We start from the raw sequence: 24,426 nt of genomic DNA, 5'->3' as shown, positions 1-24,426 counted from the left end.
GGTTTTGTCTTCAAGCAATTCAGTTTCAGTGTCCCTCACTCAGGAGATGAGATCCTTTCCCTCACCTTCATCAAAGCTTTTATTTTTTCTCACTGAGTGTGCACTTTGGTGATTTGGGGGCAAGTTGCCACAGATGAATAATCTGTTGGCTGGATGTACTGTTGTGGTGAAGCCAACAACAGTAAGATCTAAACCAAGAGAAGTCTTAATGGTGATGTCCCCAAACATTTCATTATAAAGAAATTCCTAATTTTCCCCTGAGTTTTACTACTGGTTGAGTTGTGTAACACAACCATTGCAAAATGTTTCCTTCCTACATCATTCATTTATAATGAATGACAAAATAACACTTCTGCAAGTCAATATTTGACACAGATCTGGTTAAGTATCACTGCAGATAAAAGAAAAACTTTTTCCTGCAGGTTGTTTTGCTCTGTCAGATTCAGGGTCATGCAGTCACTCAGTCTGTGTTCATCAAAGCGAACACTGTGAACAAAATAACTTTTAGGCTGTTTTTCTGGTTGTTTCTCCCTGTTCGGTCTATTCTTTTTTTTTTTTTTATCACTAATGATGAGTCAGGTGAGAGGGTTTACTGTGGGATGGGTTAAAGTTTAATGACTGTGTTATAAATGCATCACCTATAAGCGGTTGGCACAGGCACAGCCTGCATCAGGAGCTCCAAGGAGAACCACGGTAAGAGATTTTTCTGTTTCATCTGTAAAAAGGTAAATGATTCCTTCAATATATTTATTGTTTAGATAGACTAAAAACTGAATAAAGTCATTCTGATAGTATCAGATGTGAAAATCAGAAACTTGCTTTCTGAAAGTTATATCTGTAGAGCAGCATGCAACCCTTGTTCAACTAAATCAGTTCATTCCCCTCTTATGTAATCTGGGTACACTTCTGTGACAGAGCAAAGAATCAGCCTGACAAAAGGCTTTGGGGTTTAAGGGGATAAACTTGAAACACTCCAGACATTTTAATTTTTTTATTTTTTGCTGTCATTTGTCTTTTTGGGCTTTGGAAAGCACAGCAAGTACGGTACAGTGACTCCCAGATCTCAAATATTCCTCTGCAGACTCGTGGCTGACTGAAACTTCAAATGTAGTTCACAAAGTTTCGAAGAGATAAATACATTTTCATTGGATGTTTCCAATAAGAGTAGCTCTACTGCTCACTTCTCATTTCCTGAAAGTAGAAATATTCAGACAAAACATTGTTGCATCAATGTTCCAAACATTGATTCCTGCTGTGACTCTAAAACTATCGAGCTCGTTATGATTAGCATCAGTTGTGACATTTAAGCAAAAATAGATAATGAACACCTGCTAAATTCAGTAGTGCTTGTCATAGATTATGCACAGCATATTAATATTATATATAATATATATATATATATATCTATATATATATCGATATATATATATCTATATATATATCTATATATCTATATATATCTATATAGATATATAGATATATATATAGATATATATATATATATATATATATAGATATATATATATATATAGATATATAGATATATATAGATACATAGATATATATATATATGTATATATATATATATCTATATATATATATATATATATATATATATATATGTGTGTGTGTGTGTGTGTGTGTGTGTGTGTTTTGTTTTTTTACAGTTTTGCTCTTTTTATAACGCAAGCATTAGCATTACCTCTATAACAGCTATAGATGGCACTATTTTGATTTCACATCATGACTTTGTTTTTTTATTGTCACCAGAAATATTCTTTAAACAGCTTGATTTGTGTTTTCTAAAGGAGTAAAGAGTGTCTTCTTTCATCAGGGAGGAGTTTATATTTGCATGTTATGTTGCTTAAAAACATCTGCAATATTTGATTCTTTCTTATCATGACTCCTTATGAAGAGAGAAATACAAACATGTCCCCAATAACTTGGTTTCTTTGTTACATTTTCATTGCTGATTAGTCAGAAATGCCTAAATATTTGCAGTATGATACAAACCTCGCCAAAAATTCAAAATATTATTCTCAATATGCAGATAAACAACCAACTCAACAAGAAAAATAATAATACTAGATAAATAGATGATGAACAATGTATTTATGGTAGTTTCACGGTTCATTTTATAATGATAACATATCTCCTCTGTTTTGAGTAACACACAAAGTTAAACTCAAACTTGTTTTTATCACAGTAGGAATAAATGAATCATGACAATAATTGATATGACTTGACTTTGACTTGTCAGTCATTGTTTAACAATGACTGGATTCCAATAAGTCCTGCCTTTTTGAAGTCAAATGACAAGTGCAAATATTTTACATTTACATTTGTCTTTTTCCTTCTCCAGACAAATTGTTAGGTTCCCGAAGATTCAAAATGGCAAAGAAAATAATAATAGTGGCCCTTGCAGTACTGCTATTAGCATGTCTCGCCACATTTCTGGGTGTTTTCTTTGGTCTGAAGAGAGACAGAGCGAATGGCTCCTGGAAGGCAGCAGTCGCAGCAGATGCAGGCCCCTGCTCAGAGGTTGGCAGGTAAGAGCTTGTTTTGACAACATTGACACAAAAACCTGTTTGAGTTATAACTGTGCCCACCTACGCAGAGAATAAAGCTCTCCCTATGTGTGTGTTTTTTTCAAATTGTTTGTATTGTAGGGACATTCTGCTGAAAGGAGGATCTGCAGTGGATGCCTCAATAGCGACGCTGCTATGCGTTGGATTAATGAATGCTCACAGTATGGGCATAGGAGGAGGTCTTTTTCTCACCATCTATGATGCAAAAACCGGTACAACAAAACACATTTCCCACCACAAGACTCTCACTTCTCTGCATCTCCACAAACCAAACAAACTCATGGAAATGATGTGACTTCTTGCAGGAAAAGTTGAGGTAATTGATGCACGGGAGACGGCGCCTCGCAATGCAACAAGGGAAATGTTTGGAAACAGCACAGAATTATCCCGGAAAGGTAACGTTCAAATGTAGAAATGGAAATAAGTTGACATTTATTGGTCCTCCTGCCTTAAAATGTGATATAACTCTCTTCAGTTTGATGTTGATACATTGGAACTGCCCTATATTGCCCTCGTATATCTTGATAAATCATTGATCGCCGTTTCATGTTTCGACATTTTGCAACTGCAAAGCACGCAGATTTCTTTTTAGGATGTTTCTTCTGTTCAGAAATACAAAAAGATAAAATAAAATTAATAAAAGTTCCCCTAAACATATTAACTTTTCAACCGTTTCTTGGTCTTTAGGAGGGTTGTCCATTGCTGTTCCCGGAGAGCTTCGGGGTTACGACATGGCCCACAAGCGACACGGCAAACTACCCTGGAAAGATTTGTTTCAGCCAAGCATTGAACTTGCAGAAAAAGGATTTCCACTGGGCAAGGCGCTGGCAAACGCTATTGACAGAAACAAGCAACTCATTGTGAATGACACAGCCCTCTGGTGAGAGACATCACCTTTAATCATCTCTCTGCTTCATAGATAACGTTCTCCGTCTGACATGATCTTTCTTGTCCTCTTTCAGTGAAGTGTTTTGTGCAAAAAACGGCGGCGTGCTGAAAGAAAATGACATCATTAAATTCACCAGGCTGGCAGGAACATACAGGAGAATAGCCGAGAAAGGAGCAGAAGAGTTTTATACAGGACAACTGTCAGATGAGCTTGTGAAAGATATTCAGGACGCAGGTATCATTGGTTTTTTCATATTGTTGCTAAATACACCAACCAACATTCTTATTGCCTTTTTTTGTGTAGATTTGATGGAGATCATCTGTGAACATCAGTTTTCAAATCTCCAAAAAAGTGCAATTGAGTTTGAACTTTAGCTCTTTTAACACAAATAAATGCTTGGAATTAAAACATCACATTGTAATTGATGTTGTGTGTTTAGGATAATTTTATTGCTACTAATTAAAGACTTCTGCAGACTCAAACAGATTTTTATCTTTACAGATTTCTCTGTATTTTGATCCACCTTTCCATCAATTAATCAGCATCTCTGTCCCCACAGCATAATGCTGCCACCCATCCGAAGTCCTTTCACTATAAAAGTCATCTCATACTTTCTTTGATTTTTCATGTGAAAACCCAAAAAGTAATATTTAAATTTGTGGCTGTAGTGGCAAAAAAATCTTTAAAAAGTCAATAATATTTGTAATAAATCAATTTTATAAAAGCTGACTTGACTGTTACGGAGTTTCGAGCATCATATGTACATCTATTCTGGAAAATAAAAGCTTGACACAGGATTTCTGTTCTTAAAATCTGTTGCAAAGGATCTTGTGCAGTAACTCTGAATGCTACAAAAGTTTCTAATTCAACCCAGTGTTTCTGTCTTTAGATAAAAATCTGTATTTTATTTAATTTCTGTTGGTTCGCTGCGCTTCCTATTTGCAGGATAAGGATAATTTGTTCCCCCTTTTCTGCTCAGAAATGTATTCACAGTGTTTGTCAATCCATGTTTAGGCGGCATCATCACAAAGGAAGATCTGAGGGATTATGAGCCTCGGTTGGATGAAAGCCCTTTAAGGGTGAACGTGGGGGAGTACACCATGGTTGTTCCCAATGCCCCCGCTAGCGGCCCTGTGCTATCTCTGATATTAAACATCCTGAATGGTAAGCCTTGATACGCCGTCCAAAAACATCCTGAGTGGGAGAAAATGTGTTGCAGTGTGAGCTGCCTTCCAGTCACTCTCACAGAAAGGAGTCAGCTCTGAGGGACATGTACAGGAAATCCTCTCTTAAAAGGGTCTTTTCACTTGATTTAACCAGAAATAGGACGGGTTATATAACTGTGAGCTTGGAAAAAACACTGATTTTTAACAGGGATGTGCTCTATTTGTCCTTATATGGGCTCAGATGTGGAATAAGCACTGATCATTAAAATGTTGCTCATTTTCAAACTGAAAACCTTTTCTTTGTTCTGCTGACGTCATCCGTCTGATTTAGCTTGTTGCTGGCTGGGCCGTAATATTCAAGCTGCTGGTCTGTGAAGACGTCGTCACGCTGCCTCGGCTTCATGTCGGAGCAGTGACAGTATCTGCCACCGAGGATTAGAGAAACTTTCCTCAAAAATAATTAATCATCAAAACCCGCTCCCTTTCCCTTTGACTGGCCGCCCACTCACTGTACCTCATGCCTCAGACGCCCGAACAGTAATCCCACAAATTTACTTCTAATTGGACACAGATGACTGATTCAAGCTTGACTCACATTTCAGTTAGTGTAAAATAAAATGCCCCCACCCAGCTGATTTACTGTGACACCTACTTTTGTCCCAAAGCTAAGTCCGAAAAAGTCCTGAACCGTCTTACTTCTGGGCCTTTCACCTCGGAGTGACACAGATGTGGAACTAAATGAAAACACATTGCATGCCAAGTCAATTTGTTCTCTGTGTATTTGAACCCAGAAGTATACAAATAGATTATGAAAGCCTTAATTGTAATCGAGCTCTTGTTGCGGTTGTGGGTATTTGTAGGTTTCAACTTCAGTGCAGACAGTATGGCGACCAAGGAGAAAAAGATCCTAACTTTCCATCGCATTGTGGAGGCATTTCGCTTTGCTTATGCAAAGAGAACTTTGCTTGGAGATCCAAAGTTTCTCAACATTCAAAATGTAAGTTACGGGAAGTATGTTCGTATTTGTTAAAGTTGACCTTTACCTTTCTAGGAATTGACACAAAGTGAAAATGAAACAAAGTAAGCCACATGTGCTTGCTGTAGATAAGTAGGAAGTCTCGGAAACATAGCGATCCGCAGATAACAACCCTGTGACTCAAGAACTTTGTGTCTCTGCTACATTTTTACAGAACAGAGAAGAAATGTGTATTCCAACTTAATTAAATGGCTCCAGTCCAGTTAAATCATTCATTGCTAGCAAACACAGGTTGTATTTAAATTGCTGACAGAAGCTTGTTATTGCTCTTTTCATCCAAAGCCAAATAATTTCTGTATCAACATTCACTCCAACATGTACAAAGACTTTAATATTTGGAAATCTCTTAGTGGTTTGATGAATTGAGAAGGTTTTGGAGAATGTGAGGATAAGATAATAACTAATCAAAAACTAAACAAACAAAAAGCACAAGACTCAAACTGACAGTAACTTAGGAAACAAGACAAGCAAACACCTCATAGCTCTGTGTTGTTGTTCTTTTTGTTGAGCACAGTTCTGAACTTAATCAACTTAAACTGTTTTCTTCCAAAAGTTAATCAAGAACATGACCTCCTCTTCATATGCTGCCATCTTGCGGGAAAAGATTACGGATGATACCACACATCCCATTGACTACTACGAGCCAGAGTTTTGGCTTCCTGAAAACCACGGGACGTCTCACCTGTCCATCGTTTCAGAGGATGGGAGTGCGGTGGCTGCCACCAGCACCATAAACCACTAGTAAGACCTCCTAAATAATCAGTGATTGTTTTAACTCCTGTCCTTTCATATCTGATCAGTTGTTGTCTTCCTGCAGTTTGGGCTCAAAAGTCATGTCAGGATCCACAGGAATCATTCTTAACAATGAGATGGATGACTTCAGCTCACCTTATATCACTAATGGGTTTGATGTTCCTCCGTCCCCAAGCAACTTTATCATTCCAGGTAGATGTTTAACTTTTTGTGCAGGTATAAATTGTGTCTCTAAAAAGATCAGAGGGTACAAAGTATGCTTAGAAGGCCCAAAATTGTTTTAAAAATATCTTTGTTTCAGCTCTTTTAATTAAATGAGAACAACCAAACCAATGCTTCTATATTGCAGTTAACTTTCTTAAATGTTGCTACAGTCAATAAATTTTATCTATACTGTTCTGTTCACAGTTAAAAGTGTTTCAAAGTAGGATAAAGCTACATAAAACAGTGTACTCATAGAAAAAATATAAAAGAATAATTGGAAATGTAAGAGAAGTGCATGTAATGTTAGGCTGAAATATTGTAATTGTTAAGTGGAAAGAAGAAGAAAGGAGGTTTTTAAAATGTTTAGCTGAAAATTTATATTCCTCACCTTTTAACCATTAATAAAAGCCAATGCAACAGCGACGCTTCACAAGTCACGATGCAAAAGTTTGACTAAAGTCACAACGTGACCATCAGAAAGTCATAATGCGTTGCCTCATAATGAAATTTTCCACCATTGTGGAGGTCATGGTTCCTTCATGGTCTTCTAGATGATGAACTTCACAAGAGATTTATTGCACAAATCAAAAACGTTCCGTGAGTCAAAATATGGAACGTTCCGTGAGTCAAAATATGGAACCAGATTTATGTGACGTTATTGAGTTGAAACTAGTACAGACTGTTCTCTTAAATAATCTGTGTTTATCAAATACTTCTTTACCAGAAGTGGGTTCCTGTAGAGAATAAGCTCTGTTGGAAGATTTCGGTTATTTTACTGCTTGAGGTTAGATTGAAATAATTTTGTAGCTTTGTAAAGATCAGATCATTTTAAAATTCCTTCTGCTCACTTTTCACCTTGACATTTATCTTTTGGCTACGCAGTGGTTATGTGTTTTAGGAGGATGATTCTTCACCTTAATTCTTGAGTAACTTTACTTGGAAGTCAGCCTAAAGCTCAATTTTCCTTCTGTTTATTAATGACCGGTCACTTCAATGATTGATAGTTCTGATTATTAAAACCTCACACCACTTTTCTAAATGCTGAATCATGTAGTGATTTATGGATCATACTATCAAAACCTTGTTATAACTTGTTAATCGAAAGTCAGCTTCATGCTACGCTTACCAAAATTATCCACGCCCTTTGACCTTGGTAACATTTTGTCACACAGTTGCAAGCTTCAGTCTATTTTATAAGTAAATTACAGAACTGTGAAGGGGAATAATATGTTATTTTCTGATTTAGGTGAAAAAACACCGGTGCTTACTATATGTTCGTTTTTTTGCTTTTTACAACGTCTTCCTCCAAATTTAAATTAACTATAAAAGTTGTATTACAATAAAAGAGACAATAAAATAAAACTGTTCAACTTATAGTTTATTTGTGTGAAGTAACATTTACTTTGGCTTGGACAAAATAGAAAATAACAGGTAATTTGCTTTGTTTTTTATTTAATCTGAAAGTATAATTAACCCTTACATTCTCCTAACAGGGAAAAGGCCGATGTCGTCTATGTGTCCAACAATCCTTTTTGACAAAAACAACAAAGTCAAAATGGTAGTTGGAGGTTCAGGAGGAACAAAAATTACGACTTCTATCGCTCAGGTAAAACGTTCACACCTAAACCGTAAAGATGTGTACAGTCCTACGGTTGTTGTTGTTTTTTTTTTACAATGTTGAACATGTTTGCTGTTCTAAAGGTGATTCTCAACGCGCTCTTCTTCAACTTCGATGTTGATAAAGCCGTCTCAGACCCAAGGTTACACAACCAGTTGAGTCCCAACACCACTGAGGCAGAGCCTGAGTTTGACAAAGTGAGTGTCAAAAACACAAAGAAGTGCTGATTTATGCAGCTAGTATTAGAGAGCTGTACTGTTCAGAGAGACGATCCAGTATTTAAAAGCTGGATAACACAGAATGCTTCAGCCACCGGCAGCTCTCTTCAGTACCTTCCCCTTTCAGGGATTAAAGTGAAAAGTTTTTGCTTCAACTCTCTGACTGAGAGAAAGCAGCTCTGCTGTGAGGTTAATCATAATCACTTTACAATGTAATGATTTTACAACATGTTATCACATGATTATCGCTTGGGTCTTTTCCAGTTTATGGCAAATAATTAAGATTTACGTAAAACTAAATCTATAATGTTTGAATCTGTAGTTGTTCAGAAATAACATATAGTACTTAGACACCATGTCAGTTTATCTTCTGAGTTTGAAGGTCTTTCCTGATTTGTTGAGTTTTGGTCAATTAGTTAATCATTTCATACAGACTAAAAACGTTTGCAGCTGTAATTAATATATATATATATAGATATCTATATCTATATATCTATAGATATAGATATAGATATCTATATATAGATATCTATATATATATATTTGTATATATATATATATATATATATATATATATATATATATATATATATATATATATATATATATATATATTTATATGTAGTTTCAAAATAAATTCTAACTTTTACACCCAGTTCTAGTTTCAAAATTTATGAAGTCATTGGTTTGTATAAAATAAAATAAATTAGTAAAGAGTTTCAATAACTTCTTTAAAATAGCAAATGAAATGAAAATTATTTTCATTTACTTTTAGGAGGCCTGATTTATTACTGAAGCGACAGAGAAATGTTAAAATTTTCATGCTTTGTCTTGTTTCACCTGACAGGAAATCATCGATGGTTTAGCAAAGAAGAACCATGAGACGGCGTTCCTCACGTCATCAGGAGCCATGGTGCAGGCTGTGCTGCGTCATAAAAACGGGCTGTCCGCCAAGTCGGATCCTCGTAAATGGGCGTATGCAGCTGGGTACTGAGGCCGCAAATCCTTCGCTGATTATGACGTTCCAGAAGCTGTTTGTACTTTAACACTTTTCACACAACATTAGAGACGAGACATGAGGAACTCACCGAAGCCAAACGACCATCATCAACAGACTGACTCAGCGGATTTTGTGTGTACTGAGTTATGTTTGTTGATTTTTACAAAACAGCACTTCTGTTAATTCTAATCTCTTCTGTATTTATAGGCAGTTTAATTTATTATCAACCATTTTTTAAAAAAATGTAGTTTTATAATTTTGTTCTAATCCAGTGTAATTTAAAAATTATTTGTGTTGTTCTTTCTGATATCACTGCTGAGCTGCTATCGAGCTGTTTTTGGTTGTTGAACAGAATTGTAAAATAATGAATAACAAAAGTGCCCAGACTGTAACGCCTCAGGGACAAGCCGATCCAGGAAAACAAATAATGGCACGCAATAATTTCCTAACACCCAGAATGCTGCGACCTACAGTGACCTCATCTCATTATATTTACTGCTTCTTCTTACAACTATGCTTTTCATTGGCTGAACTATTAAGTATTAGGAAGCGCTCCTATCACTTTTATTTTCTTCTTAAAGTCATTAAGCTGTTTTACAAGGACACTGTAGTGAAAGGAGCCTGCAGCTTCTCAGTTCATAGGTTAATATTCTCTTCTCATGGGCCTATTGTCAAAGAAATATGTGACATGTAGGTCAAATGTTTTCTGGTGCTTTAAAGGGTTGGTATGTTTTCTAGAGGTTCTGGGAGGTTTGTAGGAGTGAGAACTCCCCTAGTTGTCGTAAAATGTCACACAGCCTTGAGTTTGTAAGGAGTGATTAATCCTCAGAGAGAGAGAAAGCTTTAGCTGAATTTAGAACAACTCAGTCAGAAAATGTTTACATCTGTGGGATGAAACTGTATTTTGGTGGGCATTAACCATCTGAGCGCTCACTGAGCGCTCACTGTTAGGACTGTATCTGTTGTCTCAGGCAGTCAGTGGTATCAATTAGCTCGATTGTTCACCAGGATTAGAGCACAGTGGATGCATTAGGGATGAAATGATGAATGGTTTTAATTATTCACCATTGTTAATGCCAATGGTGCAATGATGCAGCTATGAAATTATCCAATAATTATTTAGCAGCAAATACTGCGGCTGACTGTAAAAATATTGATGTTGATGAATACATTTTAGCTTCAGGTTTCACTGTCAGGGAATTACCTTCAACATAAAATAATATAATGACACTATTTTTAACACATTTTTATCCTGCATATCTTTTGTCTGAAGAAGTCTGTTGAAACTCCAGGATCTAATATAACCACTATATTATTTTTTTTTTAAATATATTGAAGAGTAAATGTATCAAACTCTTTTGTAGAACAATTGCTGTTATGTGATTATTAAAATTATTGCAAGTTTCTACTGCTCAAAACTGATTTTGGGCAGCATCATGCTGGTTTTAGGGGCTGTTAGAGAAACACTATGAGAAAATCCACAATACTGCACTTTGACATAATATTGAAATGACAAATAGTTGGGGACAGTGAAAGCAACGACCTGTCACTGTTTGTCCAATGGTGCTGCTTTGGCAAAGGATTTGGGGGCACTGACATCAATTTATGTGAATATCTTTTCCGCTCGACTCCAGAGCAAAGCTCTCACAGAATTATTATAGTTTTGGTTGTTTTTTTTTGACTAAAAAAATGTGTTTCTTTTAATAGCCCTGGATCGTTTTCTAGCTTGTAACCATCAAGGTCGGCTCACATGAGGAGTGAGCGATGCTCTGGACTCTGTAGCTAAATATTGTGAAGACATTCCCATGAACATTTCTCAGAGCTGATCTGGACACGTTCCACTGGGAGGAGGATTTGGGGCAGACCCAGCACTAGCTGGAGCTCATTTATCTCTTGGCTGACCCCAGAATGAGGCCCCCAGCAAGAGCAGAAAAAAGGCAGCGGGAGAGCGAGTGAAAGCAGAACTGCTGACTGTTCCCAACATCAAGACTTTCTCACTCTAACTGGAAAAGTGTTGTGACAAAAGTGAAGAGAGGATTGGTTCAATCCTGAAAGAAGAATATTTAGAACATTTTATAGTAACCTGTGTGAAATCAGATGTGTAGTTTTACGTTATTTAGAAAACACAGAAGATGTCCCACTCTAGGATACATGGCTCTGCTCCATGTTGATGCTCTGTTCTTCAAGCGTTTCAATAAACAGAGCTTTTCTCAGAAATAAATTTCCCAGAAGTCATATTAGAAATCCCTCTCCACTGAGAGGTGCTGCCTGAACTTCACTTGAGTAATCCCCCCAATAAGTAAGCATAATACATCTTAAAATAAATCAATCTTTATTTGCAATTGAACAATATCACCCTGACAGATTTGGTGCAACAAGTTTATAATACTTGTTGAAATATCTTAAGCTGGTGGAACTCTGTAGATGTTATGTGTGTCTAAACATGGACTATTAAACAGATTTTGTGATATGTTAGATTTTTAAAGTGTATTTTTTGTGTTCTGAAAAGTGCAAATGCGTTGGGATCAAAATTGAGGAATTGACAGTATTGACTTGCCATTATATTTTGCTTTTATTTTATTTTCCTCCTTTAGGAAAATAAACGAAAATAAAAGTCAGTTTAACCTCAGTCAGGCTGAACTGACTGAGAATAACATTTCAATGCTCTCTGAGTGCACACAGATATTGATTATACAAATTAATCATTAAGTCATCCAGACAGTTCTAGTTTTAAGCAGCCATAATGCCGAGGTAAATAAAACATCTGCAAAATGCAGCGACTGAACGAGTAAAGATACTATTCAGGTTTTGAGTTTTGGTTGCATTAATTTTGAAGTTGGGATACATGAGATTTTTTTAGTGTTTCAATAAAAGAGAAAAACTATTTGCGAGGGCAAAGTTTGACTCCATTTTCTTCTTTTCTTTTATTTCTTTTTTACGAGTTAATCAACTTGCAGGAACAAGATGTTGGAACAAAATGCTGAAACCAAGACCCACAGCTTCACTGTGCTGCATTTCTTTCTTTTACATAGAATTCATCAGTGACCTTGTCACAGCACACTGAAATTTTCCTTGAAGGCCCAATTAGGCAGAGTTCAACATCCATACACTGTAGTTATAATGAAGAGAATTGTGCAACTCTAATATGCAGAATCCATATATGTGATTCAAACTTGAGTTATTGCTTTGGACTACATCCAAGGAGATTAAATTAGCAATACACATGTATAGAGTCATTAGCAGAGCATTTAACTTCCTGCAGTTAAAGTGAAAATTGCCATAGAGACTGATGTGGATTTTAAAGCTATTGTTTGTTTTTATGCCTCACAGAAAGAAGTTCATGTTATGACACTAAAGCTGTAAAAGCCAAAGCTTATCAAAATTAACTCATTTGTCATTCAGCAAAGACAGAGATGCTTCACAAAGAGTGAAATTTGCATGTTCTCATAAGTCACACTGAGCGCCTCGAAGGGGAGCCGAGCAGAATCCACTTAAGAAATCATTACTAATTCATAAATTCCTCTACTGAGAACGCATCTCATTACAACATTTTTAAAAAAATCTCTCTTCTGCTCCCAAAAAAGTCAAATTGGAAAACATGAGGTGTTACTGCTGATAATTCCCCAGTGTTGTTTTAAAGTCTTTAAAGCGAAATTTAAATCTCCAAAACATTTAAAATGCTCTCTTGTAAAAATGGCTACTTCATTTTAAGAAAAGGAAACTGAACTTTATCATCCCTCAGGTGATCAACACTAAAATATTTATCAATTCACATTTGTTAAAACGTAGAGTCAGAGGAAAAAGAATCGAAGCTACAAATGTGTAAAATCACAGAGCTACAAAACTGTCCATCTTGGACCAATCAAGAACCAAAGATTTGCCAGAAAGTTTTTGCTTCTGGAAATATTAAAAAAATAATCAAGGGAAAGTTTTTATTGTGAAAAAACAAACACAAACAGTGAACAGTCATGAACAAGTCCATAAAAGCACATGTAAAAAAGTGGTTTAGTAAAAATAGTTTTTTACAGCACATTGAATTTAAATCATTAGAAAGATAAGGCTCTCATATACAGTATGATGCTAAAAATCACAGTAAAGGTTTTTTGTGTCTCATGATTTCCTTTTCAAGAGGTTAAATGGCTCATATTTAGTAACAAGGACCAACAAATCCATTAGTTGAGATAGAAAAATAACACATTTATGTTGCTACATGTAACAGACAGAGTAAATAGACAGTGCAAAGTGATCGGTGTCGACTGCAGAGTCAGTCTTTCAGAAACTTTCATACCCATTTCATGTGAACAAGGGTAGCAGTGCTCTTTAGAAAATTTCATTTCAACATTTCTGTTTCAACTCTGATGCAACACTGTGCAAAAGTCTCAAACCACCCCTCATTTATTCAAAAATGACCTTTTAAAAGAGAAAAATTGTTCTTGATTCAGACAATGTGGAGATTGTTCAGTTTATTTCTTTGGGCTTTGGCTGCTTTCTACATTTGTTTTCAGACTAGTTTGTTCTTTTTCTTTTGGAATGCTGGCATTGTTTTGCAAAACTCATAGACTGAGCAAGTTTTGTCTCATATGACAGACAAAATAAAACAATCTGGAACTGGTTTCTTTTGGCACTTGGTTTCTCGCAACCTGAAACAGACACTGTCCTATTGAATCAGAGAAAATACCATAAAGGCCTGTACTTAAGGTAATCTTTCTCCCGGAGGGCACGAATGAAACGTCATTCTGCGTCAGATCTTTGATTCTTAGCTCTGACTTTCAAACATTTTTTACTAGCGATTGATAAAGTTGTTGAACTGAGACTTCACCTGAGTGAGTGAGTTGTAAATGAGTGAATTTGGTGTCTAAATTTATCCCAAAATAGTCTGGAGATGTATCACTCCACTCTAATTCTACATCACAATGAAATCTGTGATTTTGAAAGCTAAATATAAATATTGGATAGGTTTAAAACTTTTGCACAGTTCTGTAGCTGCACTAGGAATCATGAAAAAAAAACCAAACAAACGGAGGAATGTGTTGGTTGAACAGTTTACATTATTATGTGTATCGGTCTTCATGTAAAATATGTTCACGGTAGTGATTAATTTTCTTTAGTTTTATATAGTATTATTTAGTTTTATATTAGTATTATATGGATGTGCGCCTACATTCAGTCACCTTTTTGAAACAAAAAAGGGGAGTTCATTACCAGGAATTGTATCGCCATGTTAGGTGGATAAAATGATCTCAACTTCTGAACATTCATATTTCTTCCTAAAAGACAAATAAAAAAAAAAAAGTATTAATTCACATTCAGTTTTTCAGAGCTGCACCACATTCACTGACAGGAATCCTAAAGGCTCAGTTAGTCCAATAAAAGACATTTGTGGAAGGTTAGGCTTGATCCTCATGATCAGTATCCAGCTGACGTTCCCAGCTTCCTGCTGTCCGACACTGCCGCTATGCAGCCGTTCTCCTTCTCCAAGGCGTTGACCACATTTACAAAGTACGTCCAATTCCCTGTTTTGTGTCCAAGACGTCTAAGGCTGTTTATGTCGGACTGCAACAACACACAGCACAGGTCAAATTAAATGAGACAAAAGTGAGACAAATACAATATGAAAATCTCCATATGGATCACAGGGGAGTCAACTATCTTAATTTAGATTCTAATTAAAGTAATTTATCTACGGCTCTTGGCACATCAGGTAAAGACATTTAGTCTTTTAATAAAGTGAATTTATATTATAGGATCAACTAATACTGAAATGTTTTTTATATTCCAAAAAATATCCTGTTTTGTATAAAATCAGCGGTGCAATGTTTTTTTTTTAGCATTTTTGATGTTAACAGTTAAATTACAAGACACGTTTTGTAATAATTATCACTCACAAAGTTGTATCTTTGCACGATGTCAAGCTTGTTTTTATGCTCTATTATCTTCAGTCAACATCAGAAATTGTCCACATGCTTTAAGTGCAGAAGTTCAGATAATTACAGGAAAAAAGTTGATGTGGTGAACCATGTCTATGTTGATTTTGTTATATTTTGGACAGTTATGCTCCTGAAAGTTTCAGTAATGACACACTTTCATTTTGCTTCAACAGGTTTCTGAAGCTCTTCTCTCAATCCTCCTAAATTTGATCCCAGACAAGCTAAATATGTCAGTTCCTCTGGATGGGGAAGTGTGGCACTGTTTCACATAATTTGTTATATTTCAGGAGAAAGTAAATCATGGATTAGTAATGAAAAGCTCCCACACATTGATGAACTTAAAAAAGTAGATTAATATATATTAGGAGAAATTCCTCAGCTGATAAAACTCTGATGAGTAAAAAGTTATTTCTAAACATTGTATTTTGAATGAATATCTGCACTACAATTGAAAAGAAACATTTTCCATCAATAAAATATCAATTTAAGTTTTTCCACTCATTGAACAGGGATGCTAATAAGTGTGGAAATCAAAGTAAAACAGACATTTACAGCAATAATGAAAATACGTCACCTCATCGAATCCTGGTTCAAAATTCACATTGTTGTTTGAACTGATAAAGATTATAGGAGCAGCAATGGCGTCTTTTAAGCTCATTCCCAGCCACAGGCGGTTTATTAGGGACTGTTAGGAGAACAAGACACTTATTTAAGCATGAATAAGCCCAAAACTAACCAAGAAAGCAAACAGTGATTTACCAAGGCCACTGATGTGGTGATAAGACTTCCTCCTGACCCTCCCATCACAAGAATCCCTCCAGATTCTTTCTCCAGTATAACAGGAGTCATCGAGGAGGGCGGCTGTTCACCTGCATGAGACGATTAAAGGCTCAGACTCAGAAAACATCAGACAGATTTGTCCTTAACTCTGTGGTTATTTTTTATTTTTTACCTCCTCTTATTGAATCTACTCTCCCACAAAAGTCAGCGAGCTCGTTGTTGAGGATGATCCCCGTTCGTGGAGAGTAAACCGCTCCTCCAAACCTGCAGAACCGCACAGCGCGATTAGGACGGTGACGTCACTACATGTAGATTTTGAAAATGTCAATCATTTTGAGGAGGGTTTGTGCTCACAGCTGGTTTATGGTGCTAGTGGCTGAGACTGCGAGTCCGTCCGCATCAATGGCAGAAACATGAGTTGTTCCAAAGTTATCAGGCGAAGGCTTGCGGTTAAGATAATAGGAGTTATCGTGTGTGCTATTTGATGAGATCAGCCTCGCTATGCGATCAATGAACGAAGGATCAATTAAGTGATCAGCAGTCTGAAAGAGGAACATACAAAAGTTAACACTTTTACCCTTACTTTATTTTTACTGTTCAATTAATTATTTAAAACTTTTAAAAGGGTTAACAGTGTGTGAAATATATTTTGCTTGGTTTTAATATGAAGCCATCTTTAGTCTATTAGTTTCCAATCTAAAAGATTCATTCAATAAATTAGAACTTATTTAAAAGTCCATTTATCTCAGGAGCTTTATAAATTAAACACTTTATATAGACTAATTACACTTACATGAGGATTTAAAAGCTTTTATTAGCTTATAGTTAATGAAAACATGATGTTTCAAATTAATATAATTTCAACAGACCAATAAAAAAATATATTTTTAGATACAGAAACGTAGGCTTAATGAAAAGTATGTTTAATATCTCCTTAAAGGCTGTTTTTGTTCTTCTTAAAGGTACTTTTAATCTGACCAAAGAGACTGAATGGGACATATATTCTAATTTATTGAAGATATATTGTGGATCACTCCAGGTCCATCTCTTTCTGTATTATACTCCTGATAAATAAATAAATTAGGATACTTTTCTTTAATGCAACATCAGTGGGTCGGCATACTTTCTGTATATTTGAGTATTTGACATTTTGCTCCCCATTTATACGTCTTTAACTAACTGACCAACACTGACAAGACGTCAAACTCTGTGATGCTTGATTCGGAACAATTACTTTCTCAGAAATAAATAATTCCAGTATACCAACCTTGCCGCTACTGTAGGCAGGATCTCGAATGTTCCTCTTTTGTCCGTTTGCAAATTTAGCTGCCTCTATGTAACGATGGTACATCTGAATCTTTTTTTCTCCAACCAGAGAGTCTGGAGTCAACGAGAACCCTTTGGGAACAAGAGTTCAGATTTTTAATTGTCCAAATGAATGCATTCAAAGAATCCCATCTGAGTTACAACAAAAGATGTGAAACCTTTCATGATTCTGAGAATGAAAGCTAGAAGCGCCCCCCCAGCAGGCGGTGGAGCGATGTGCATCTTATGATTTCCCAGAGAAACTGTCCATGGACTGCTCACCCGCACACTGTAAGACTTCAGATCGTCCATCGTTAATGTTCCACCTAGAACAAAAAACACATTTCTGTAAAGTCTATGTGCTTCTATCCACTTCCTCGACATCAAGTAATTTTATTCACATCATTAAATGACAGCGTCAATTTGTCAGGCCAATCTTGCACCAACCTGCGTGTTTTATGTCTTGGATTAAGTCACGTCCAATCCTGCCAGTGTAAAAGGCTTTTACTCCTTCCTTTGCAACAATTTCCAAGGTCTCTGCAAGTTTAGAAAACTGCAGGGTGTCGCCCTTTCTCAGGATCGTTTTGTTCTTGTTGCAAAATACTTCACTGAATAATAAGAAAATGGGAAATAGCACACATTAGGCAAAAGTTGAAAATAGTTGTTACACAACACAAAGTGACCTGACTTGATGTTTAAATAGTTTTGTTTTGCTTGAATTCACAAAGAGTCATGCCCTCAACAGCTTTGTAAAGAGGTGGGATAAACCCTGAAAAGATGTTCAATTAAAGTCACAGAAGAAAGAAAAGAGAACACCTATACCTAACTTAAATCTACCATTACCTAAATCATACAGTTTTTAGGAAAGTGAAAGGAAAAGAGCAGACAGGGAAACTCTGAAAGACCAGACCAGCATCCCAAAACCAGAGAACTGTGATGAAGCAGTGAAATAAAAAAATACATCACAATGCTCTCCAAATTAAACACATATGAACCTTCTTGAGTTGCACACTGAGGTTCTGACACTGTTATCCTTTGAGTCTGGTAGTCCATCCAATCTGTGATTACTGCATTTTTGGAGCTCACAATAACTGTTTTTACTTTTCTAGGAATAGAATTAACATTTTTTATTATCACTAATTATTGGCCTCCAAGCTTGACTTTGGTTCTTTTGGGCAAAAGCCTCTTACAGTTTTCCTTCAGGTCAGCTCATGCTTGTCTCATTTATTCCAGAAAAATACAACAAAAATGCAAATTTATGAGCCAAAATTTCTGCCGTCAGGGACCCTAAACATAATAGTTTGAAAGTTGAAAGTAGGTTCAGCACATTTCAGCTTTTCAGTCACATGTTTAAATGTGAGGCTTTTCTCTCAGGTCACTTTACTCCAAAGATTTAACAGTAAAGTCTAAAATTAGGATACCTGTTAAATGATTGAGTTAGATTGTGAATAGTGAATACATAAATATTAAGGGGAGAAATAATGCACAATTTTAAAATTCAAATAAGACAATAAATGTATATCTATGTGTAACTACATAGCAACATGCTTTTTGGTATTCAGCCTAAAAAGGCCGATTACACAAGCCTAAGTTCTGCTTGTGTAATCAATACAAAATTCTACATATTTACACTGGAGAATTGGTTTTATATGTTATATGCCTAATGTCCCCATTTTGCATCATACCTACATTTGGTCTCATGCCACATTTACATGAGCAATCTCCAATTAGGAGTCTGATTAAAGACAAAAAACATTTTTTAACATAAAAAGAGGGATTAAATGGCTGAGAGAACACGAGATATTTACTCAAATTACTTCTGCATTATGATTAAAAACACATAAATCAGAGAACAGCGTGAAAAGAGCAAATAATTTCCTCACAAAAGCCTCTCCTTGCTTCTGCAGAATGACGGATGAAAGCATATCTTGTTGAATAAAGGAGTGAATCTCTAAGAGACTGACTCCTGATTCCCTTCTTTTCATCAGTCTCAACAAACCCTCCTCAGGACGCAGCCTTCATGACCTGAGAGCAACGTCATGGGAACGTTGGATGACTATAATCCAAAACGTTTGCTGGCCTCTTTCCTAGTGCTGCTGCTACATAAAAATTGTGCCAAGTCAGCATACCATTGAATAACTGCTCCAAACAGCTGAAATTCATCACCAATAGGAAAGCAATACATTTGACCTAAACAGAGGTGGAGATTAGCATAGGTGTGTGTGAGGGAGAAGCTAACACTGAGCTCCAGGGAGTCAGAAAAACTCTGGAGTAACACAAAAATGATGATGACGATGATGATGATGATGATGATGATGATGATGGCCCGTGGAATTGATAATGAAGACATATTTTAGTAATAATTGTAAGAAGTAAGGAAAAACAAATAAAACTGTTAAAAAAACAGCCATTGATTCAATTTAAAAATATTTTAAAAATGACTAGACACATCTTTAATCATCAGTATCAGGGAGAGTTGTTGCCAAAATTTGGAAATGTTCAACATGTGATTGCAAGAATGTTTGGGTTGCATAGTTAAAGTTTGCCGTTAGTAATTACTACAAATGAACTTATTGCACTGAAACCCTGTTAAGGTGCCCAAGCTTTATGTTAAAATATTCTGTATATGTACATCTGTATGACAAACTTATTGTCAGTGAATTGGTTTTCATAGAGTTAAGAATAAATCATACATTTTCTATAATTTGCTTGTACTTGTGGGGTTTGTAATCGAAAGAAAAAATTAAGAAAGTGGCTTCACAGTGGCTGGTGGAGAACAAATTTAATTTCCACCCCTGGATCTAAGTTTATCTTCTATGAAAAATATTTTGCAGTAAGATATGGCATTCTTGAGTGGGGTTTATAAGAAAAGGTGAAGCATATTTTGTGCCTCCAACAGTCTCTAAATCATTCATTTTCACAGCCGGGGAAAAGTCCAAATTGAAGTGAACTACCGCATTGTGTGCATGTAAAGAGCAATAATCACAGAAAATTTTAACTCTGGTTATACAAAGTGTTATAACATAATTTTACTTTAATTTCTGTTAGTTTTTGGAAACTTTTTAAAACCTCTCTGTCTCTGAGATGCATGTGTGAAATTTTACCACAGAGATGACGTTTCCACATGCGGCTTCACCATCTTGTATTCCATAAAGCGTGCCAGGTACGGCGGCATGGGGATTCCTTCCCTGGCCAGTTTAATGGTCGGCTCAAACAGTTTGGCCCAGGACAACTTCCCGTACTCTCTGTGGAGGACGTCGTAGCCCAGCAGCTCCCCCGGAACGCCAATCCACTGACTTCCTGAAACATTGAGGTGGAAAATGAGGGGAAAAAAAATAATATTTTGGAAGCTAAAAATGTGAAGACAGCTTACCTAAAATTTTTTTTAAAAAAATCAATGAACTGTAGCTCTTAAACAAGACAATATTCATAAAAAAGAGACATTTTTCGGTTGCGTTGAATTTCTTAAAGTTATCATTTAAGTTTTCTTATTGAAAACATGCAATTCTGATCAGGGGCTTATTCATCATTGACATAAATGTCACATTTATTTGGGGTTTTTAATGATTTATTTAAAACATTCTTTTTGAGGGGGGATAGATAATAACACAAAAACTGGAATCAAGGATTGGACGGATCAAATATATCACACCTGTTTACCTAAAGCTCTCCTAGTAAGTTGTTCCTTGAACAACCTCCAAAAAGCTTTTGACATAACTCAGGCTTACCAGATATATCTGTTTATGTAGCATATTTACCTGCTTTTATAGCAAATCGACCATTTGCTATATAAATAAACTTGCGTACGTGCAAGACTTATTCCAAAGCGAATTAAAATGTATTGCTTTCTTCAAAATTCAACACATAAATACACAATTAAGACAAGATTGAAACATTTTTAAGTATTTTGCAACCCTATTAATAAAAAACCAAAAAATCACATTTAAGTAAGTATTCGCTGAAAACTTTGCTGAGTCATTTTTGGCAGCAATCCGTTTTTGAATATGATGCAACAAGCTCTGAATGAGCATCTTTAGGCAGCTTGGTTCATTCTTCTTTGCAGTTCATCTCCTGCTCCATCAGGTGGACGGAGTCGTCTTCAGATCTTTCCAGAGACGTTCATTGAGATTCAAGCCTGGACTCTGGCATGAATGAACACCAAAGAGTTCAATCTTTGTCTCATCAGGCCAGAGAATTTTGTTTCTCACGGTCTGAAAGTCCTACAAGTGACTTTTGGCAAACTCTAGACATTCTGCCATGTGCCTTTTATCAGGGAATGACTCTCATTGTGTCGCTCTAACAAAGATCTGCTGCAGGATAGTCCTGTCTCTGTGATCTACAGAAAACTCTTTTGATTGATTGCTGTGTACATAGACTGTGTGTCTTTCCAAATCAAGTGTGACCAACTGAATTTTCTCCACAGATGGACTCCACTTATTTTACTAAAACATCTTAAGGAGGATCAGTGGAAATGAAGGTTGTGTAAATATGATTTCTTGGTTTGGTCATTCTAATAAATATGCACAAAAAAGGTGTGGAAAATGACTTGTACATTAAATAAATTAGTAAAACAAACAAAAAAAAGGTCAAAAATTGGTCTGTGCAGGTGCAGCTTACCTGTGGACAGTCTGAATGTAGTGGGACAGTCTTTTAACAGAGTAGGTTTGTATGACTTTGGGGTTGACTCTCTGAAGTTGTAAACTTTAACATTACCTGGAAACAAATGAGCAAATGAAATGACTCACAAATAATTTACTGTCACTTGTTCATCCTATATTCATCCCAGAGGCAAACAGACAAGATTAAAAAAAAATATATAAATATATATTTTTGTATGTGACTCAACCGGAATCTCTCATGACATTAAGGTGAAATGTGACTTTGATGATTATTTCTATACCAAATAGTAGAAAAAGAAAGAAAAGTGTTGATAATTCAAAGGTTTGATCCAAACAAAAACATGTCCAGAAAAATAAATCAAGTGCAGACGACCTACCTGTTTTATTTCTGACAACCACTATCGAGCCTCCTCCAATCCCCATGCTCTGAGGGTTGACCACAGATGTGCAGAGGAGAGCTGCAATGGCGCCATCTACTGCTGAGCCGCCCTGGAGGAGCATGTTCCTGGAAAACAATGTTCAGTGGATTTACGGGAAACCAGTAATCTGACTGCGATGCTCTGCACAAATGTGGACACCTACCAGCAAACACTTATGTGTTATTTGATGGCGTTTACTCTAGGGGTGTCCTTTTTTTCACAAAGTAAAACCAATCAAAGTTAATCCCTGAGCTGCCTGTCTTTCATGACAATAATAGTTGCAAAATACATCTTATTTGTCTCGGTTGGATTTCTTCACCTCAGTTGGAGTGACATCAGAAAAGCAGAAAAAAGAAAGAGAAACAAGTGCAGTCTGAGTTGGAAACATAAAGGATCTTTTCACTAATGCTGGCACTGGCAACTCGTTACCTCTTAAGATGCAAGCGAAAGCAGCGTTGGGAATGTTTAGACCAGCTCGAACATTACGCAGGAGTTTGAAGGTGCACCAAAGAAAGTGTTTGTGAGTTAGGTGGAGTGATGACATCATTTTCAATATTTAAAATATTTAAATTTTTTGTCAATTTTGTAATATTGACACACAAAAAAGAAATATTGCAATTAAAAAACTTTGTGGAAAGGCAGACCATGGTAAATTAATAAAAGTAATGTTTATTTCACACACTCAGTCACATGCTGCTCTTCTGCTAATAAAATACTTTTGCTTTTTTGTGTGTGCGCAAAGCTGACCTTTTTACTTTAAGTCAATGTTCCAGAGTTTCCACTCAGTTCATCTCTTTGTCACTCACATCTGACCCTTTGACTGTCTCTGCTTTGAACGGCAAAATTATCTCTCCACAAACATTGTCACAAAGGGCAAAAAGAAAAAGAAAAAAAAAACAATGATAAAAAATCCCCTGCTGTGCACAAAAGCAGGAAGAGTTGCACACACATTCCAGTGAAACAACCTTTGCTCTTCTGAAGTTACTGATGACTGATTAATTGACTGCAAGTAAGACAAATAACCAAAGCAGAGCCAAGACCTTTCAACCTGTTTATGCGCTCTGAGTGAATTGATTCAGCAATTCAGCAACTGCTCAGAGTAATCAAAGGACCTGGATGCGCAGTGCTGTAATCTCACATGAGCCGATCAAATCTCTTAAACTGTTTATTCCCACTGCCAGGAGGCGAAGCCCGATGTAGTTCAGGCAATTAATAAAAACACGTTTTTAGATTCAAGTAGGAAAATTCTGAATGAAATATTTATAGCCTATATATTGTTGGTCAAATCAAAGTCTTAAAAGAAAGGATGAGATAGGCCACTTACTTTCCGATCTCGGAGCAAAGTTGCGAGTCTGCCGAAACAGCCGCATGTCTGAATCTGCCGCCGGAGCAACCCGCGCCAAGAAGCGTGGAGACGCACAGACTCACCAGAGCAACAGCGCAAATCACAATAAGAAGAACGCAGCATGCCGTCAGCCAGGGCCTATGTTTGGCCATTGCGCTTTGTGTGTGAGTGGGTACAACTTTGACGGACGGCTCGCCTGCGCTCGTTGTAGTGCGCACAGACGCACAATCAAATCCGTATTATCCAGAGCATGAGCTACCCTGGCTCACACCCCTCCTCTTCCTCCTCCTCATCACCATCCTCCTCCTCCTTCTGTCTACCCCTCTTGTTCCAGAAACGAAAGTAGTGATTTACTGGATGCGGACTGGGTCATTCTTAGTTACCACCAGTCTTGGGGGGTGGAAAAAACCCTTGGTGTCACGATTTGTTCCCGAAAGACGTGCGTGTCGAATATTTCAATGATCAATTCATTTCGCATTTCTTGAAGTGTGTCAGAGCAAACTTTTGTTTGATTAGGTGGTCTTGGAAAGAAAATCGCCCAGAGGCTTAAATGTCCCAG

At 36.4% G+C, this 24,426-nt stretch overlaps 2 protein-coding genes across 3 annotated transcripts; one reads left to right on the top strand and one right to left on the bottom strand.

The window, feature by feature from the left end:
- Positions 1-477: 477 nt before the first annotated feature.
- Positions 478-10,402, top strand: ggt1b (gamma-glutamyltransferase 1b). Its single transcript, XM_055040161.1, has 13 exons — positions 478-693; positions 2,363-2,549; positions 2,670-2,800; positions 2,894-2,983; positions 3,276-3,468; positions 3,551-3,711; positions 4,492-4,641; positions 5,504-5,640; positions 6,233-6,420; positions 6,497-6,624; positions 8,130-8,242; positions 8,338-8,451; positions 9,320-10,402. The coding sequence occupies exons 2-13, from the start codon at positions 2,392-2,394 to the stop codon at positions 9,464-9,466; spliced, it is 1,710 nt and encodes a 569-aa protein (XP_054896136.1). The 5' UTR covers positions 478-693; positions 2,363-2,391; the 3' UTR covers positions 9,467-10,402.
- A 2,988-nt stretch (positions 10,403-13,390) lies between these two features.
- Positions 13,391-24,099, bottom strand: ggt5b (gamma-glutamyltransferase 5b). Of its 2 annotated transcripts, XM_055040163.1 has the most exons (13): positions 22,842-23,822; positions 22,686-22,732; positions 22,481-22,608; positions 22,102-22,197; positions 20,589-20,784; positions 17,932-18,092; positions 17,664-17,810; positions 17,447-17,577; positions 16,534-16,721; positions 16,352-16,443; positions 16,159-16,268; positions 15,974-16,084; positions 13,391-15,025 (listed from the first exon to the last, which is right to left on the bottom strand). In XM_055040163.1, exons 3-13 carry the CDS (start codon positions 22,602-22,604, stop codon positions 14,879-14,881), a joined length of 1,503 nt encoding a protein of 500 aa, XP_054896138.1. In that variant the 5' UTR covers positions 22,605-22,608; positions 22,686-22,732; positions 22,842-23,822; the 3' UTR covers positions 13,391-14,878. The 2 variants fall into 2 exon arrangements, with proteins under 2 accessions (XP_054896138.1, XP_054896137.1); XM_055040162.1 differs by lacking the exons at positions 22,686-22,732; positions 22,842-23,822 and adding an exon at positions 23,847-24,099.
- Positions 24,100-24,426: the final 327 nt, after the last annotated feature.

This window comes from Poeciliopsis prolifica, unplaced genomic scaffold, assembly GCF_027474105.1.
Source record: "Poeciliopsis prolifica strain line A6 unplaced genomic scaffold, Auburn_PproV2 SCAFFOLD015, whole genome shotgun sequence".
NCBI lineage: Eukaryota > Metazoa > Chordata > Actinopteri > Cyprinodontiformes > Poeciliidae > Poeciliopsis > Poeciliopsis prolifica.
The sequence above is the reverse complement of the archived record's forward strand: the minus strand, read 5'-3'. Positions and strand labels throughout refer to the sequence as shown.

What these genes read in the sequence shown, in the direction of transcription:
- ggt1b (XM_055040161.1), top strand. Translation starts at nt 2,392, where the DNA reads ATGGCAAAGAAAATAATAATAGTGGCCCTTGCAGTACTGCTATTAGCA. An exon ending in CACAGAATTATCCCGGAAAG is followed by an intron (nt 2,984 to 3,275) that starts GTAACGTTCAAA and finishes CTTGGTCTTTAG; the next exon opens with GAGGGTTGTCCATTGCTGTT. An exon ending in ACCAGCACCATAAACCACTA is followed by an intron (nt 6,421 to 6,496) that starts GTAAGACCTCCT and finishes GTCTTCCTGCAG; the next exon opens with TTTGGGCTCAAAAGTCATGT.
- ggt5b (XM_055040162.1), bottom strand. Translation starts at nt 24,019, where the DNA reads ATGGCCAAACATAGGCCCTGGCTGACGGCATGCTGCGTTCTTCTTATT. An exon ending in CTTTGCTCCGAGATCGGAAA is followed by an intron (nt 22,609 to 23,846) that starts GTAAGTGGCCTA and finishes ATTGTTTTCCAG; the next exon opens with GAACATGCTCCTCCAGGGCG. An exon ending in TTGAACCAGGATTCGATGAG is followed by an intron (nt 15,026 to 15,973) that starts GTGACGTATTTT and finishes GTGTTGTTGCAG; the next exon opens with TCCGACATAAACAGCCTTAG.